General features: G+C 34.4%; 1 protein-coding gene across 1 annotated transcript; it reads right to left on the minus strand.

Annotated features, from left to right (window-relative positions):
- Window positions 1-843: 843 nt before the first annotated feature.
- LOC141604817 (histone-lysine N-methyltransferase ATXR2) lies at window positions 844-16,955 on the minus strand. The gene is made up of 15 exons (XM_074423328.1): window positions 16,776-16,955; window positions 16,594-16,672; window positions 15,518-15,603; window positions 15,093-15,421; window positions 13,637-13,749; window positions 13,529-13,560; window positions 12,956-13,101; window positions 11,919-12,006; window positions 7,616-7,664; window positions 7,461-7,515; window positions 2,898-2,967; window positions 2,732-2,801; window positions 2,359-2,435; window positions 1,303-1,359; window positions 844-1,174 (listed from the first exon to the last, which is right to left on the minus strand). Exons 1-15 carry the CDS (start codon window positions 16,857-16,859, stop codon window positions 1,064-1,066), a joined length of 1,446 nt encoding a protein of 481 aa, XP_074279429.1. The 5' UTR covers window positions 16,860-16,955; the 3' UTR covers window positions 844-1,063.
- Window positions 16,956-18,868: the final 1,913 nt, after the last annotated feature.

The following is an 18,868-nucleotide window of genomic DNA, read 5'->3' on the forward strand; positions in this document are numbered from 1 at the left end:
TGCATATTTTTCAACATAAGAAAACCTTGATTTTCCTCACAGAAAATTCAACATTAGAAAAAAGAATTTTTTTATATCTCATCATGTTTTTGCCCGAATAAACGCGATACTTGGACAAACAATGATAAATATTTTTTATACACAAAAATAATTGATAGAAAATGTTAACTTATTCGGAAAGCAAAATTCAACATTAAATATAAAAAAGAATTGCAATATTACCGTATTTTATTTTCGTGTCCTCGAAAATGTTTTTTTTACCAATTTGTCACTTACATTCACTTTTTTTTACCAAATTGTCACTTACCATCCACTTTTTTTACCAATTTGTCACCTTGCTTAGTTTTTTTACCAATTTGTCACTTAGCCTCTACTTTTTTTACCAATTTGGTCATTTGGCCTAAGACAACCACTACTATCTTAAACCAAATACATACCAAATCATCCCACTTGTTGCCTAGGAAATACCAAAAATTTTGTCTTTATTACGACAATGTGATAGTATTTGGCCCGTCTTAAGCTTAAGACGGATAATGTCGATCTTAAGCAAGACTTACTATTGGACATATAATTTGAACTCATTGACAAACCTATTTGAGATGGAGTCGTTAAATTAGTGGGTTGATGGCAATGAGGTACTCCGTACTTGTACTCGGTGAAATTTTTTGTTGTACACCAAAAATCATTAGAAGGTAACATGATTTCACTAGAAGAAATACCATAGTGAATAGTGATACTGCAAGTAATATGAATACGATGTTTCAATTTGATGAATATAATGTTTAAATTTGAGGAACACAACATATATTGTTAAAAAGGATGCAATAATGTCCAGCTGAAAAATGAAAATTTTGAAAGATTTTTTTAGGTAAAATTTTATAATATTTTCCCAATTACTATAATAAATTACCAATTCGCCCTTGCATAAAGTTTTTATCCTTCCTAACTGCAATTTATGATTACGCGTTGATGATATACAACAAAAAGTATCAACCATACTCGTCAAGACTTTAATACTCGGAGTGGTTCTCAGAAAATTAGTTGAATGGAACAGCCATACTCGTTAAGACTCTTCCTCTGAACACTTGGAACATTTGCATCTAAAGCCATAATCAGCCAGTGATCTCTGCCTTTCTTCGTATGACAATTCCTCATCGATATACGATACAGTCACCTGAAAACAGATACAATACAAACACATCTTTACATTTAGATGCTCTCGTCTGAAATATTTCCGTGAAAATGGTTCACTAAATTAAATAGGTAAATTATGTCCTCAATATTGCTAGACTGTTATATTACCTCCTCTCCCCTTTGAATGTCACGCACTGCCATGATCGTTGCCTGCCCATCCTTGTCCTTCATACAAAACAGAAAAAAATGAGTTAGAATGAGGTGATTTAAATTATCGAACAATCAGCAATTCAACACAAATTTAGGTAGACATTTGTCGAAAACCGGGATCTTCTTCACTTCTATGCATGATAATAAATCTAAACCGCAATAAAGCCTGCTTTGCAAGGATTAAGGTAGCATTGATCGCATCTAAGGTGCAAAAATTAGAAATCAAATTCCGTGATCAAGCGTGAAACTGATATTTAATACTCCCTCCCATTCAAAGTAGGAAACATAACATTTCATGGCAGTAGGGTCAACTATGACGGCAGGTTTCCACCTAAAGAGGGAAGCTGTGTTGCTTGGGAGCGACGAAGAGAGAAGAAGAGGGTTGGGAATGGTGGTGGTAGGTGGTCGGTGGTTGCGTTGTGGTGGTGATAGATTTTGGGTCAATGAGTTGGCTGGTGGTGGTAGTTGTTGGGATGGGTGTGGAAGAGGGTAGATCAGGGTATAATGAAGGAAGTAGAAAGTCGAAAAAGCAACTGAAATTTTGAAACCGGCTTCGAATCTGTTTAAAGTGATGAAAAAACGGGTTGGATCCAGTTCAGGAAAATCATGATTTTAGAAAGCGTGTTAGGTCATCTGTTAGGTAACACTGTCACTTCAAGAAATGATATGAATCCAGTAAATAAGATGAAAATGCAAAATAGTATGAATCCAAAGAATGGGAGGGAGTAGCATGCTTTGCATTTCTAACTTCTAAGACCTACAAGAAAGGAATCATCCTCACTATCAGAGAAAATCAACTAACTTAAGAAGTAAAACTTTTTTTTGTTAACTTTTCCCACGATCATATTCGGCTGAACCCCTTGGATATAAGAGTGAGATAAGCGTCAATGACCTTGAACATTTCCCCTGTACGTTTCCAATATTCATTCGTGGAAAGAGGAGTCAAAGCGATGTCAAAACTACAGGAAAAATATAATCCAGCCAATCTAGAAACAAGAGATTTACTGTACATACTTCATCTCTCTTGAATGCTTTTGCATTTGGACAACATGAATGATTCATACAACTTTGCAATGGAAAGAAAGCAGTGCCTACAATAAGAAAAACATAATATATTAGTTCTTGTTAAGACGAAACAGATGTTTTATCAAATGAAGTGAAAAATTATAGTAGAAAGTTACTGTTGCAAGAGTCTATGGGATATTTTTCGAGAAAAGGTTCTATGAAGTCAACAACGGACTCTTTAAATACTTGAGCTAAAAGAAAAGATACAATGTAATATACAGCGCATAATCCAAACCCATATCCATAAAGTTGTATGACAAAGACGTGATCAAATATCCAATTAACTACTACACGTGCAATGAAAATATAAAAAACGCCATACCTTGACAACAAATAGAGTAGTCATCACCAAGAGCATTCAATATAGGTCGGGTTACTGCTTCAGCCTTTTTCTGCACAAAATCAGGAAAACATATCTGACATTCATGGTGACCACTGACCACAGAACAGGAAGATTCCTAGTTACTAGTCAAAAGCAAGACCCGGACCTTTTCAGTTCCTGGAAGATCGTCAATATAGAGAAAATATTCTTCCACGGGAGAGGCGACAACCAAATCCCTACAATGACGCAAAGAAAACATAATAACTTGATTAAGTATTGATGGGAGGATGAGATTTAATGAATTGGAAGGAGAACAAATAACCCCTAAACTATGAAGAAAAAAAATCTGAGAAGAGAAATTTTACAGCAGATAATGCTTACTCAGCCATAGTCATGAAGGAATTGCCGAGATCAATTTAAGACGATATACTATTGTGTATGATGTTTCGAGATGATTGTTGGAAATTATCTCATGTTCGGTAATCCTGCTTAATATGACACAGGTATAATGTTTTATTACAAAAAAAAAAAAAAACTAATTATAACTTCAGTACCTTTTGGTAAGGAGCAAGTAATGTTAAGTGGATCTACAAGGTCATACGAATCAAGTGTTCCTTATTATTAGTGAGACTAATAATGATTTACAAGGCTTGATTAGGACTAGTCCCTCTTTTAGGGTTCTCTCATTTCCCTCCTATATATAGAGAGAAGGGGTGAATTTCGATCACCATTGCTTTGTGAAACCCTGAGAGAACCCAAAAACTGAGAAATCTAAAACGAATACTGGTAGACTAATACGGAACTTTGTTCTTGATTCCTACGAGTGGATACTGCTAGAGAGTGTTTGTTCATGAGATTCACCCACTATTATGGAGTTGCTTTGTTGAGCTGCGCTGTGATTTCATTCTTTAATTTTTGGCAACAGGCATTACAAATACTCTTTAGTTACACATACATATGATCCTATGCGAGTTTTATCATAAAATGCAACCATTTTGAAACCGTATCAAAACCCTTTACATATTGTATTAGTTAACAAGGGGAAAGAATGTGTTGAAAATATGTGCGAACGATGAAAGTAGGTTTCGAAAGCAACGGATTTAGATATGAGCAAAAGCAAGTCAAATATTTGAAATATAAATTTCAATGAAAATGGACCAACTGAAGGCAAGAAGATCACGTTAGATGGTAAGATTTTCTATGTTTAAGGTCCATTATCCCTTGCGAACTGATTTACGGTGCGAACCGTACAAACTACTTAGATACACATATTAGCACTTTGGAAACACAAATCAGTATTCCGGATACACAAATCGGGGTGCTACCTTGTGTATCTGGGGTCATATTTTATGCATCCACCAACAACCTGAACTACCACAGCCCACCATCACTCACCAACACCACCACCACCAATACCACCACTTCCCCTTCAACGATTAAATTAACACTGCCACAACAAGCCACCTTCATCCATCACCACCAACTGTCGCCGGCGACTTCTCCAGCGCCCACTTACTGCCTACTGCTGGCAACACCACCAGACACTGGCGTGGAGCATCACAACGCAGCTCCCACGTCCTAACGTCCCTCTCCCTTTTTCATATCTCGAAACCTTGTCGTCTTCTACAGCGGCGGCGCAGCTTCACTACTGAACCGGTGATCACGCCCACCCCATGCTGTCGATACCTCGCCGAAGTCACAGCTTTCCCCTCAACCATCTCTCATCACCGGCATTCTTGCCCACCACAACCATCTCACCCCTTCTTCATTTTCCTTAAAAGGGCTCAACCCCTCCCCGCGTCGTCACTGACCTCCATCCGTCCTCATCACCACCCAACCACCGGCGATCTTCCCTATTTCCCCTCGTTCCAACACATTATCATTTGTTTTTTAGAAGCAGCACGCATGGTAGGCAGGGGATGAAATTAAGCAGCAGTTCGCCGGCTTGGGCTGCTTCGCCGGCGAAGAAGAAACCGTTGATGGAGTGCGACTAGGTGGCCGACGTTGGCGTCTGGCGGTAGTTAGTGGAGATGGTTAGGGTTTGAGATTGACTTGTGTGGTAGCTGGTGGATCAAGAGGGAGAGGGATTTTAATTAGGGTTTAATCATTAACTTGGGGTTGATACATAGTTCGTACAGTTTGTACCGTAAAATAGTTGGCACAGGATTTCACACACGCACACACACACACACACACACATATATATATAGCTAATATGAAGTGAAAGATAATAAATTTCTATGTGATCTCGAAATGCCTAAGGATTAAGGGGAAATTTTACCACATGACAATTAAACATGGAATGTTATATTGCACATTTGCTCCTATTGTTGGCTCTGAATAAATTTCACATTTATAAGATGAATGTGTGGCCATCATTCAAGAAATGACATTAGGGAGATGATAAAGGTTATAACTTATATCTATTGAAGAGATAGGGGGGCCATTTAAGATAGGCACGACTTGAAATACGAGAAGAGAACTGATAAAACTAAGAATGTAGGGGAGGACGAACAAATGATCATGACATGAGCTAATCTGATCGGGTTTAGATCAAGCTACCATAACCTAGGTGAAGAGTTTGGATCCCTAGTACCTAAGAGGGGGAGGGGGTGAATTAGGTACCTTTTAAAAATTTCAACTTAATCCTTATTAAACTAAAGTAAGTTGATGACAATATGATTTGACAAATATATACAACAAATAAATTGCAGCGGAAATTAAATAAACGAGACTGATTATTATTCAACTATAAACCTACCCATATCCCATAAACTGCCTTTTGTTTAAACCCCTGCCCCTCACTCTTATTTTATGGCGGTGGAACTTAAAACTATGTCTCGTTTTGTGTAACAGACTGATTATTATTCAACTATGTTTGTTATTATGTGACTACCCATGCATGTTTATTCTGTGTCTGAGGCCCGCCTCCTTACCCTTTGATGATATCAAGAGGGGGAAAAGGAAAACTCATGTTAATTGCTTTCGTGATTAATTTACTCTTGCTATTGGCTGCCTAAATTTGTATGCAATTTTGTCCTAGGTTCTGTTAGTTACATAAGATTACCTTGCCCTTCTCTATGTCTCACGATGTGCGTTTGACTGACCTTGTAAGGGGTAATCGTGATTACGAACATTCACTTTTTATTGGGCTTGTCATCATCAAATGTGGAATTTGCTGGGAACCTTTGATTGATGACAACACGTCCATTTAACTTGTGTTTTCTTAGTTTACCATTTCAGGAAGTAATGATCCTATGAGCAAGATTAAATAAAGACTTGTTGAATAATTGCTACCCAAGAGATTGTGTTGTAATTTGTCTATAATGTAAAGGTAAAGGAATATAATACTTGCAATAGTTCAAAGCAACAGTCTGCTCATCTGTTTGTCTGTTTGTAACAGTCAGCACGACTGTTGACGTCAGTGTCACTTGAACAAATGTCTCAATTAAAAGTATTTATTTTTCAAAATAAAGGAGGTTTTTGTTTCTCAAGTATATCTCAGATTATTTTGTTAACAAATTTGAAATAAGGAAAGCTGCCATCTCAAAAGGCTTTATTTGAAAATCAACAAAAGCCTTCCCCTTGCTTTTGTAAAGACAAGTTTGTTGTTTCCCAATTAGTCTATCAAAGCCTTGTCTTCACTTGTTTGGGTTACTTCGAACATTTCAGTGTCAAGTGTCAAGCCCCCTCTTGGGATCTTTACAAGCCTTCTTTTTGCTTTTCATCTTTTAGAGGAATGCTCTTTTTGGTGCAAACTTGGGTAAGCCAACTCAAACTCTCTTGTCTCACATCAAGAGTTTGACTTCAAAACCCTAGTTTGCCTCTCTATAAAAAGAACACTTCTCTTCACTCATATGCCAAGACTTTCCAGAGAAAAATTTATCTTTGCAAAATCGTTTTATGAGTTTTTATGCTTTTCAAATTGTTTGCAAAATCTTTCCAAGTCTTCAAGTGATACAGTATTAAGTATTGTACTCTCTTATCTAGAATTGTTTGATCTATAAGCTCTCCTCTTCAATTCTTTTAGAGAATAAGTCAGAGGAAACTTGATCTTGTTTAATTCTAAGATAGAGTGTCGAGTCTCTTAGACGGAGTAGTCTTTGAACTCAAGTCGCAACCAAAGTAGGTTGTTGGTTCCTTTTTATTGTAAGGGTTTTTTAAGTAGTCGAAGTAGATCACTTAATTAAAGTGATGAAAAGAAGATTGGACGTAGGCCCTTAGAGTGTTGGCCGAACCAATTCAAAAATCGCTTTATTGATATCTCGTTTATTTAATTTCAATTGCAATTTATTTACTAGTTCATTTTGTTCATTCAAAGCAACAGTCCTTCAGTAGCTTTATCCCATTTGCTAAGACGAACGAATAATAGTCGGATCAACTTTCACATTATGTTTACAGCAACCTTCAAAACGAATTGATACACTTCTAATAACTCAATTTATTTGTTGTATCTATTTGTCAAATCATATTGTCATCAACTTTCTGTTAATAAAGATTAAGTTGAAATTTTTAAAAGGTACCTAATTCACCCTCTCCCCCTCTTAGGTACTAGGGATCCAAACTCTTCACAAGGTAGCATCAAAACGGATACAAACACGAACAGGAAACAGAAAACAAACACGTGACAAAGTACCCTGTGAAAAACATTAAGGGAATATATCCAAGAGGTTGCGTACAGAAATAACAGAAGACTTAGAAAGAGAAACAGAATGAAGGAGTAACTTACAGATTATTAAGCTCGAACATGCCGATGATCTGACCATAAATCTCAAGAGAGAATACTGGACTTTGTGAAAGGCACAAAACTGTAGAGTACGGTATAGATAACAGAGACAATCACTAAATAAAATATGTCGGAGAAAAAACATGAGGCAAGGATACAAGGTGCACAATCCACATCAAATATGGCTTCCTTCAGAAGCTGCAGAGACTGGTCAGCAAAGTTAATGTTAGAAATTTTACTACAGCAACAAAGAAAAAGCACTACAACCACACTTCTTATAAAAAGAAACAGAGTAAATTGATGAACAGTCACTTACATTTAGCTACTCCACGAGTGCACACAGAATTTCTAGAAATTATACTCCCATGTTTGACACTTTGACAGTACAAGAGGTCTACAGAAGTACAGAGACATTTCACTAAAGAGCTGTCAAAGAACTTTTGATTGATTTTTGGATCAGTTCCCAGTGCATTTTTATAGTGATTTGATTAAAAGCTCATTTGAAAATGAATCTTCTTAGTTAGAGTCAAGTGTCACTAAATAGCATAATAGTGTTTGGCTAAGCCTTAGACCTGTCAAACGGGTCGGGCGGGTCGGGGCCCGGGTCGGGTCATACAGGTCGGGTCAAATACGGGTCATGTCAGGTACGGGTCGGGTTAGGGTCAGAATACGGGTCAAGAAATAATTTTTAACGTTTTTTTTAAACGATTTTTATAATTTAAAAAATATTTTTTTAAAAAGTAAAATATATTTAAAATTATTATTTTAATCATATTCATCATATACAATAATTACATTGATATAATTATTAAAATAAAGTTTGTTTAATAATTATTTTGTTATTAAATATTATAAAAGTTATATAAAATTGACTTTATGGTTGAATTTTTAATTTTAAGTAATAAAAAAATAATTTTTTAACTATATTTTGAAATATAATATATAAATATTAATATTTTTAATAAAATTCATGATTTTTCCTCGGGTTCGGGTCAAACGGGTCGCGGGTCGAAAAAACCGAGCTTGTAACCCTAAAAACGGGTCGGGCGGGTCGGGTCGAATTTTGACAGGTCTACTAAGCCTCCCTGCCTCCACTATGTTACTTTATATGGCATTTGTCTAGAACTTAAGTACCAAACTATATCTCAGCTACCTAGTGACACTACTGACACACTTGGTATACACTAGAAGCTAACGCCTCCATGAAATCTATACTATATATATAATCCGGAAACCAAGGGACTTCAATGTAATTACATAAAGTTATAAAAATTCACATACTATATAGTTTTGATGTATAAAGAAGTTAATTGTCTAACATACAAATATAATAAAATGGGTTTTGGAAATTATAAAGATATAAATAAAATCAAGATTCCCAAATATACAATTTCCATAATTCATTAGATTTGTACTTTAATTAGTGAAAAATAATGATCGCTTTTAAATAATATTTTAATCTAATATAGTAATATTTAATATTTTTTTATATATATATAACTTTAATACAGTTAGATAATCAACTAACATAAAATCTAATTTGGTAAAATTAAGTAACAGAAAGATTTAAAGCAAATATTTGATACATTTATTAAAATTGTTTTTAAGTAGAAAAAGTAACTCTATTAATAGTGAAAAATAATTGTAGCAAAATTTGATGTAGTAAATATGATAGTAATCACCCATTTGAGTGGTAGAAGTAACAATAATAACAATCAGAATAGTGAAACTCATGGTAACAAGAATGAGAGTAGTGAAATTAACAATATTAACTGCGGAAGTAGTGAAAGAGAAAATAATTACGGCGGGAGTAGTGAATGTAACAGTAGTGATAACAAATGTAACAAAAGTAACGGTAAGAACGGAGAAAGTATGAAAATTTAGCTAACAATTCGATTTACGGAAAATATTTTATTAATTTACATATGGGTTTGATAAAATTAACAGGAATAGTGATCTAACCATAAAATATAGTGGTGAAAGTAATATTAATAGGGGATGTCATGAAAATAGTAGTCGTGAAAGAAGCGGCGACGACGACGACAACAACGCGAGTAGTGAATATGTCTGATAATTTGTTGATAAATTTTACATTTCAACATAATTTCAAAATGTATTATAGAATAAAACTCCCTCCAATCCAATCCAAACTACCCATTTACTTTTTAAAGTTAACCTTGTTAAATATTGACATCGATTATATCGAGTCAATTTTTAAAAATTGATACGTAAAATTGACATATTTATGTTCGTCATAAAAAGAGGTTTCGGAAAATTATAATTTCGACACAAAAATATAATATGTAAAGGAAGAAAAACGTGGTCAAAGTGTCGTCTCGTAGACCGTAAAAAGTCAAATGGGTAGTTTGGATTGGATTTGAGGAAGTATGTTATAAATTGTAAATGTATGTGTTAAACAAGTCTAACGCAATTACATTTCATAGAAAATAAAATTTAAATGGTAAATAGAGGTAGACGGGGGCCGGGCACAAACGTAGTATTATTATGAATGGAAGACATAAAGCAACGTTCACTTTCTTCAAACCACAAAATAGACAATGCAAATGAGCACATGCTGCACTGCTACAAATACAGTGCAAATACAGTGCTGTATACATTCAATTATCAGATTAGGCTATTTATTTTAGAAACTGTTGCATGTGTATGACCGAGGTTACTAGATTCACTCAACCCTCGGCCATCGTGAATCATTTTGCGCGTAATATATCCTGGCTCTCGTGTAAAGCCTATGAATAAGAATGCATATCAAGAATCGTTGCATAACCTAGGTTACTAGATTCACTCAAAACCCTCGGCCATCGTGAATCATTTAGCGGGTAATATTGCAAGGCTCTTGAGTAAAGCCTATGAAAAAGAATGCATATCAAGAATCGGATATTATGTACCACCTTGTTTTTTATCTAAAATGACGCATCAAATATTTGTATGAAGAACGGTTATAATTATTTCACCTTGATTATTAGACTCACTCACCCCTTAGCGAATCAGGAATTGCTTCGAGCACATTAGTATCATGGTGTTTGCTCAAACCTATGCGTTAATAGAATTTGTTCTTGTCGTGTATTAATATGAATACATATAGAGCTAGGTTTGGTGCGTAGTCAAACCCGGACTACCTATACATACCTCCAGTCCTCCACGCTCCAAAAGTTGCTTTAGTGAGATAAATCAAGCCATATAAAACATGCATTAAGCTTTTTAATGGTTCACTTTGGGAAACAATTACTTGATACAAAAAAAAATTGACCCCAAAATTTGTATTGTAAGCCAAAGTGAAACCATAGTCTCCCACCACCACCGCTAAAAGACCTTATTGCAAGTGAGTAGTTTTTAGGATATTTATTTGTTTAAAGGCATTAAACATGGTACACAAATGAATGTCCATATCAAAAACTTTACGATGGAAGTTTGTAATGATCTAACTATATTAAACTGCATGATCTAATTGCAATATATTTTATTTCTTGTTTTATATTAAAAGATTTCACATAATATGTAACCTATATTTGAAATTAGTATATTTAAATTATGTACTCGTATATATTTAGAAAATAGTTATTGTTTATACAAGTAATATAGATAGATAGAGTAGGCAATCCTCCTTTTCACCTAGAATAAAGTACAAGTGTTTGTACCCATGTGTGAGGAGTACTTGAGAATGAGTGAAGGGTCTTGTAATAGGAGAGAGCATTGACTCAAGTGTCTTGAACACGATAAAAGCATTAATATATGAAAGGATCGTTTGAAAGACACTTTCCAAACCAGGAAAACAAATTCAATTCTAGAATTCCGTATCTTGAAAGAAATCAACGAAATACCAAAAACCTCCCATTATGTTTGGAGAGATTGATAAAACACGCTGATTAATAGTAAAATTTTAATGACACGTTTTCATTTGATGGCAAAATTTGCCCTAAGATTCAAGCAATGCAAGTTGTGAATGATATATTGCATCATAAGTAGAAATGAAGCTCCCAAACTGAAAGCTTTTAAGAACAGTAAAGAATGTAAATGTTATGAATATAGTACAGTGACAATAATATGGCAAGAGCACCTACATGGAAGAAATCGCTTCTCATTTGGCACAGATTAAAAAGAAAGCAAAATTCATCAATATAGTATCAAGAGGAAATCTTTGACACTTTCATCTATCCTACACGTGGAAAATATACACTAACTTCATAAATTATAACTATATAACCCCTCATATGGTAGGGGAAGGATTGACCAATTAATATCTTTCGATAGGTCTTACTTTCACTTAAAATCATATAGGATCTCAATTTGGAATGATATAAACAAGGTATGCATATCCTAGCAAAAAACTTGCAGCAATTCCATATATACTAAACACGTCATAATTTAAATGTACATCGACATGGACAGAACCTAAAGAGCACGTAAAATAGTGTGAAAAATCATGCTAAATAAAGGAATTACCTCAAACGCCATCTCCTTTATCTGTCTTCTAAAGGCAACTTCATCACTTTTGTCTACATCTTCAGGCAATGCAATGCAGTCCCACCATCTAGAGGGAGGATATAGTTCAAAGTGAGGAATGACCAAAAAATGAAGTATTGAAGTTCACATGAGTAGGATCAATTTGAAAGAAGGGAGGTGGGGCTATAAGGTTCCTTCAGAGCGAAATAAAAACAACCAAAAAAAACAGAGAGAGATAGAACTAGAACTTCATACCTGGAAGACCAAAGAAATTATTATTCAAACATTTATAAAATTCCCATAACACAAAAGTGGATTTAGATTATTAATTCAATTTCCTGTACAGGGACCAGAAAACTTTTTCTTTCTTCCCTTGTGTCTAAAAGCATTTCTCAAAAAGTTGATAGTTTGATACCGAAATTGCAAATTTTTACAATTGAAGGAAAACAACTCAAAGGCTAACCTAAGTTCCACCCTTAAGTAAAGCACAGAATATGAAAGATACAAATACACCCAATAGAAGAAACTAATCAGAGCTCTTGTGATTATTGGATCACAGGGGAAGCTAATGGTCGATGAGCAGACAAGCACTGCTTCATGAATCTTAATACACACTCCCTCCATTCTTTTTTGTTCCTCCCATTTGCCTTATAGAGGTCAAAGTTTCCAAACTTTGACCATCATTATACCCAAAAATATAAAATGGTATACCATGATGGTCGCATAGTTACATTTATTATTGAAAAATCTTTCAAGAAATTATATTTCCAACAAAAAATAACATTATATAACTATAAATCTATAATAATGCATGGTCAATGCGTCGTATAGAATACCGTGATAAAGCAAATGGGAGAAACAAAAAAGAATGAAGGGAGTATACATTGCAACGGAAGACCCTCATGGAAGCACAACTAACTATATGGATCATAACATCTTAAAACCTAATACTGTCAAAGTTCTAATGGGTTTCATTCCGTTTTAAGGGTCAAATATTCATAATTGGCAAAATCGTTTACATAAAACTTTCTAGTTACCTCCTCTTATACCCCATAGAAAATGGCTTCCACGCCTCCTGAAGTAAGGACAAATCTATAGTTGTAGCATTTGATGTAATATACCCTACTTCTCGGAGATGAGCTTTCTTGAGAAACTTGTACTTCAAAAGCGTCATAGAAATGGCCTGATTGATACGAAACATAAACTGGTTACAAAATAATTAAAGACACACCAACTACAATAGTCCAACCGCAATGTAGAAGGTACATACAAGCCACTTTTAAATAAGAAAATAACATAATCTGCCGTAGAATTTTTTCGCCCTTCATGAAAACGAGTACATTTATTGTCCGACCCTTTTTCCACCAATGAGATGGCCCATGCTAAGTTGCTAAATCTCAGAATTAGAAGGGCGTTATCTTGAAGTTAAGATTACTAATCCTTAGTAGTGTCAACGGCAACTCCCAGTCCAGAAATTCTTTTTACTTTTTGAGTTGTTCCAGCATAATGTTCTTACTTTCCTGTCAGTGTTTTTTAGTTTATCTTCTCTTTAATCATTGCATTGTCTACAACATAATGAAACAGGGAGAGGGTGATTCTGTGTGACTTACCTTGGCAGCAAGGATAAAGATATCATTTGTATCTGGAATATAAAGATAAAAGTGAGAACAGCAATAAGCGTCAACAAAAGAAAGCATAAAATCCAACAAGAACCTTACTATTTGCATGTTCCAAAAACTTGGACAAAGCTTCAGGACGTGATGCCTTTGATTTCTCTCCAGTACATAGTAAAGAATGGCAGGTTTCCCAGTCCCTTGCTGCACACATTTCACTTTAAACTGACAATTACTAGAAATCATTTTCCTAAAAATGAACGCTAATAATTATACAGAACCAAAATAGAAGTGTGTCCGGCTTATTATGAATACCATAATGCTATCTTGTACTGACCAACTAAGCGTATGATTATATAGTGACCAATTGCTAAATATGTTTAATAAATCAAGGGACTTAATTCTGAATTTCAAATCTTATAAATGGATCATTGCCAAGTTAATCAATATGCCTGCTGTTAGGAAGTGACTAGGTAAATGCTATGTTGTAACTCAAGTGATGAACAACATTAAGGAGCAACTTAACTTTTGACTGTATAGTGACCAACTGTTAAATATGTTAATACATCAATGGAGTTAATTCTGCATTAAGTTCATATCTTATAAATGGATTATTGCCAAGTTAATTAATATGGCTTCCAAGTCATAGGGAGTACTGTTTTTCATCTATAACTAAAATCTCATCATAAGAGTTCAGATGGGCCAATGAGGCACAAAGGTATCGCCAAACTACCAAAGTATATCATGCTTAGGTTGAAGGACCTGTACTCTCCATATCCTAATTTATATGAATCTTAGTTCAAGTTTGAACACCAGCCTAATTTGAGAGTACACCAATTCCTTTGTTGGTCTTCTAGTTGGTGGCTGAAAATCAATATATTAATAGGCAAGGTCTTCTAATTTTAGTTAGCCCATTAATTAGGCATTCTAGCCTCAAGGTAAATAAAGCCTGAAATAAGTTGAAATCTCTACAAGTATTGGATGATTTGAATTTGTGCATTCAAATTCATTTAATTTATTGACTTATCTCAAAGTCTTCCGTTTTTCCATCCCCAATAGAGCAAAGGATTTATCATTTGGTTCTGGTCTTTTGGATTACTGAAGCGTAGATATGACCTAGTATTGTTTTGAGAGTTTTAAGTTTGAAAACCAATTTTGAAACGGAACGTATGTAATATTTAGTTAGGCTTTTGTTTGCTAGATGGAAGTCAATAGATTTATATAGAGGCAAGGTCTTCTACGTTTAACTCATTGATGAGGCAAGTACTGTCTGGGTGGGTGAGCGAAGTCTAAACTTGTTCTAATCCCATAATTTGTATTGGTGAGTAGCAGGTAAGATCTCAGACGTGGATGTGTTGTAGAAACATCACATCCACATCTCAAGTGGCAAGGCCAGCACCATATTTTGCCCATACACAACAGAAGGAGACGCCAGAAATTGATATATTTTGTTTAACAGGCTGCATTAACTAAGATTAAGCTCTACAGGTAGTTGCAAATAATCTACTCACAAAAGGAGAGAATTTTTTTTTTTTTGCCAGGAAAAGTTTTAGCTTTATACCTGCAGTAGAACTCTTCTCCACATCCCCCAGGGCATGGGCACTCAGATGGCAAGGCAAATTTTTCAGAGTAAGGTAGCAACATTTGGCCGTTGGTCAGTGATTCAATAACTTCCTCTGGTAATGAAATGGTGGCCTTTGAAGCAGATGTGGAACACTCTCCTAGATTAGCATCTTCAGGGACACAAGAGTCATGTTCACCATCCGATGAATCACTATTGCACTGAATGCCCGAGCAAAGACCAAGACTTTGAAGGTAGAGTTTTCTTCCAATTTGAAGTTCAATAGAACCAAGAAAACGAAAGCAGCAAGAACACACAAAGCAGTCCATCTACAAAGTTCAATTAAACATAGTGTCACACGTGTTTTGAGAATTACAAACTCAACAGAAACAAAGAATGGAGCCCATTAGTGATATTAATGAGACCTTGTTGGAAGGGTGCTGAGAACCAAGAAGCATTTGGTCTTTCAGAACAAGTTCTGCCTCTTTGAAGTCAGTGTCAGCATATAATCCTGCATCACAAGGGTAAAGCAGAGACGGTAGACGAGCATGAGATTTTATAAGAACACTAGAGCAAATGGGTTCGTAAACACCTAAAAATTGGACACATTAGTTTCCTTTTCAAACAGTAAAACAAGGAGCACGGAGATTAGAGACCTTTAGATGCATGATTCTCAGCAGAGTCTCCTATCATAGGAGATGATTATTAAAACACATTTTAACTAGACCTGGCAAACAGATCGAGTCGTGTCGTGTTCGTGTCCGTGTCAACTTTAAACGGGTCACCATTACCCCAACCCTAACCCAACCCAATTACATAAACGGGTCATTTGTCTCAACCCTAACCCAACCCATTTAATTTTTCTATAACCCAACCCGACCTGTTTAACCCATTTATCTTTCAGCAGGTCATTTTTAACCCATTTAACCCGTTTAACCCAATAAACTAACAAGATAAGCTAAGCTTTATAGTCTGTTATCCCAAAAATGATGAATGAAAATGTTTATTTTTATGTTGTTTGGTTGGATTATTGATTAAATTCAAATATATTATGATAGTTTTAAATAAATGGGTTATTCGTGTCGAGTTCGTGTCAAAAGAGCTCAACCCTAACCCGACCCATTTAAGTTTCGTATCGTGTCCGTGTCAACCCAATTACTTAAATGGGTCACAAAGTCTTAACCCTAACCCGCTAACTTCGTATCAGGTTCGTGTCGTGTTTTCGGGTTGGGTCAATAATTGCCACCTCTAATTTTAACTCTTGAGCTTTTTCGTCACGCCATCCACATTGATAGAGCTTGGTACAATAACTACGGAAATTTGTACCCTCGATGATCCACAATGAGCCAACCCAATGAAGAAATCCCGTTCAATACGATGAAATAGAAAGCTCGGGGTCCGTCTCTAAGCCAGGCTATGGGATTGAATACGACCTAGTCTATCATTTCCCTCAAACTAAAGCATTGCAGAAATGCAGAAAACAATGAATGAAAGTGCATACCTTTTCCAAACTGGCCATCAACAATGACTTTGAGTCTTGTACTGCACTCCTTTTTTGCAATAAGATCATCAAAATAGTCCTACATTAACACAAACATACAGCAAATAAGTAATTAAGAGGGTGATTAACAAAAACAAAAAAGCATATATATAGGTATAGGAGAGATATTAGTTTATATGAACCTGGGCATGATGAGTAGCAGGAGTTTTGAGAAGAGCAGCTATTTCAATTGCGAATTGCTTATCAACACTACAAATGCTCTCCATTAATATGGGGATGAAGGAAGGATTCAGATTTCTGGAGCCACCTTTCAGGGTTTTACACTTTTACGCACAAGACTTGCCTCAAGGGTTTTGGCTTCCCTCAACTTTAGACCATGAATATACTAGTTTTAAACCCGTGAAAATTTACGGGCTGTTTTATACGCTAATACTCCATATACTACTTTAGATATCGCCAATAAATGCGTGGTATTTATAGAATTTCTAATGTAAACCCCGTATTTATAAAGTTTTACTTTTTAGTGTACTAGGTTTGGTGTCCGGCCTCGCCCGGGCTACCTCTATTTACCGTTTAATTTTATTTCCAATGAAGTAAACTATGTTGGAGTTGTCTAACTCACACGTTTACTATTTGTAATATTTTTCTACGGTATATCTTGTAATTATGATGAAATGTAAAATTTATTTTCAAATTATGAGGCGCGTTCACTACCTCGATATTAATATTATTACTTTCACGACATTCTTTGTTAATATCATTACGTTCACTACTTTCGTGGTTACTATTGTTTCTTTTACTAATTCCTCTATTTTTCTGTTTAATTCATTATTCCCGTTAATTTTATCCGGCCTATATTTAAATAAATAAAATATTTCCTTGAGTCGATTGGTATTTAATTGTTCATACTTTTTCTCATTATTACTATTGTTACTTTCATTACATTCGTTGTTACTTTCACTACTCCCACTGTCATTATTATAGCTGTCACTACTCCCACATTAATACCGTTAATTTTATTAAACTAGTTGTTGCTACTACTCGTATTACTTTTACTACATTTAATTTGATGTATAATTCTATGATGATACTAATCAATACTATATATTAAATCCAGAAACCAGGGGACTTCAATGTAATTAAAGAAAGATATACAAATTAATTATACTATATAGTTTTAAATCACTAGCACCGTGTGATGGACCCGATTAAGGGATCTCAATGCAAATATTATATAGTTTGGATTAAAATTAAATTATATAGAAGCTTGGTAATTTTCCTAAACATTTGTAAGAGACTAAAACATGGTCAATTTCCTTAAAATAAAATAATTAATTAAGATGTCAATTTCAAGGAGACTAAAAGAAAGAAGATGCTTGGTAATTTTCCTAAATATTTATAGAAGACTAGAAGATGGTCAATTTCCTTAAAATAAAATAATTAATTAGTATAAGCATGTACACTTATGGTATTAATTATTATCATCATAAAATTATATATTAAATTTAAAATCTATGCAATTTTATTAAATTTTATATTTTATTAGATGTATAGAGATGTTAATTATTTAACATACAAAAATATAATATAAGTAGGTTATAAATAATTCAAGTTAATTCCATAATATATAATATTGCATAATTATTTCGATTTGATTTAATGCATATATGTAATATATTTATATAAATACATAATTCTCTTAAAATTGCATGCCTAAGTAGTAACATTGGATATAGTTATATGATAGTAATTACTCATTTGAATAGTAAAATTAACCATATTATCAGCGAGATTAGTGAAAGTGGTAGAAACAACAACGGGAGTTGTGAAATAATCAATATTAATACGGCAATAGTGAAAGTACCAATAATTACGGCGGGAGTAGTGAAATTATCAATATTAATGCGACAATAGTGACAGTAACAATAATTACGGCGGGAGTAGTGAAAATAACAATGATTACGGGCAAGTAGTGAAATGTTATTACTATTATTTCATTAATAAGAGTAAAATATTAATAGCGGGAGTAGTGAATTTGTCTCAAAATTTATTTCATTGTAATTTTAGGATATGTCATAGAAAAATATATTAATGATAAATTTATGGGTTATGCAACTTTAAGTAATTTTATTTAATGAAAAAAAAATTTAATGGTAAGTAGAGGTAGCCCGGGCGAAGCCGGGCACCAATACTAGTTAATTCCATAAGTGGGACATATTAATTTTAAGGAAAATCACTATATTCTTGTGTTTTCTAAATTTAATTACTTTACTTT

Source organism: Silene latifolia, chromosome 1 (genome assembly GCF_048544455.1).
Source record: "Silene latifolia isolate original U9 population chromosome 1, ASM4854445v1, whole genome shotgun sequence".
In the NCBI taxonomy this organism is placed as follows: domain Eukaryota; kingdom Viridiplantae; phylum Streptophyta; class Magnoliopsida; order Caryophyllales; family Caryophyllaceae; genus Silene; species Silene latifolia.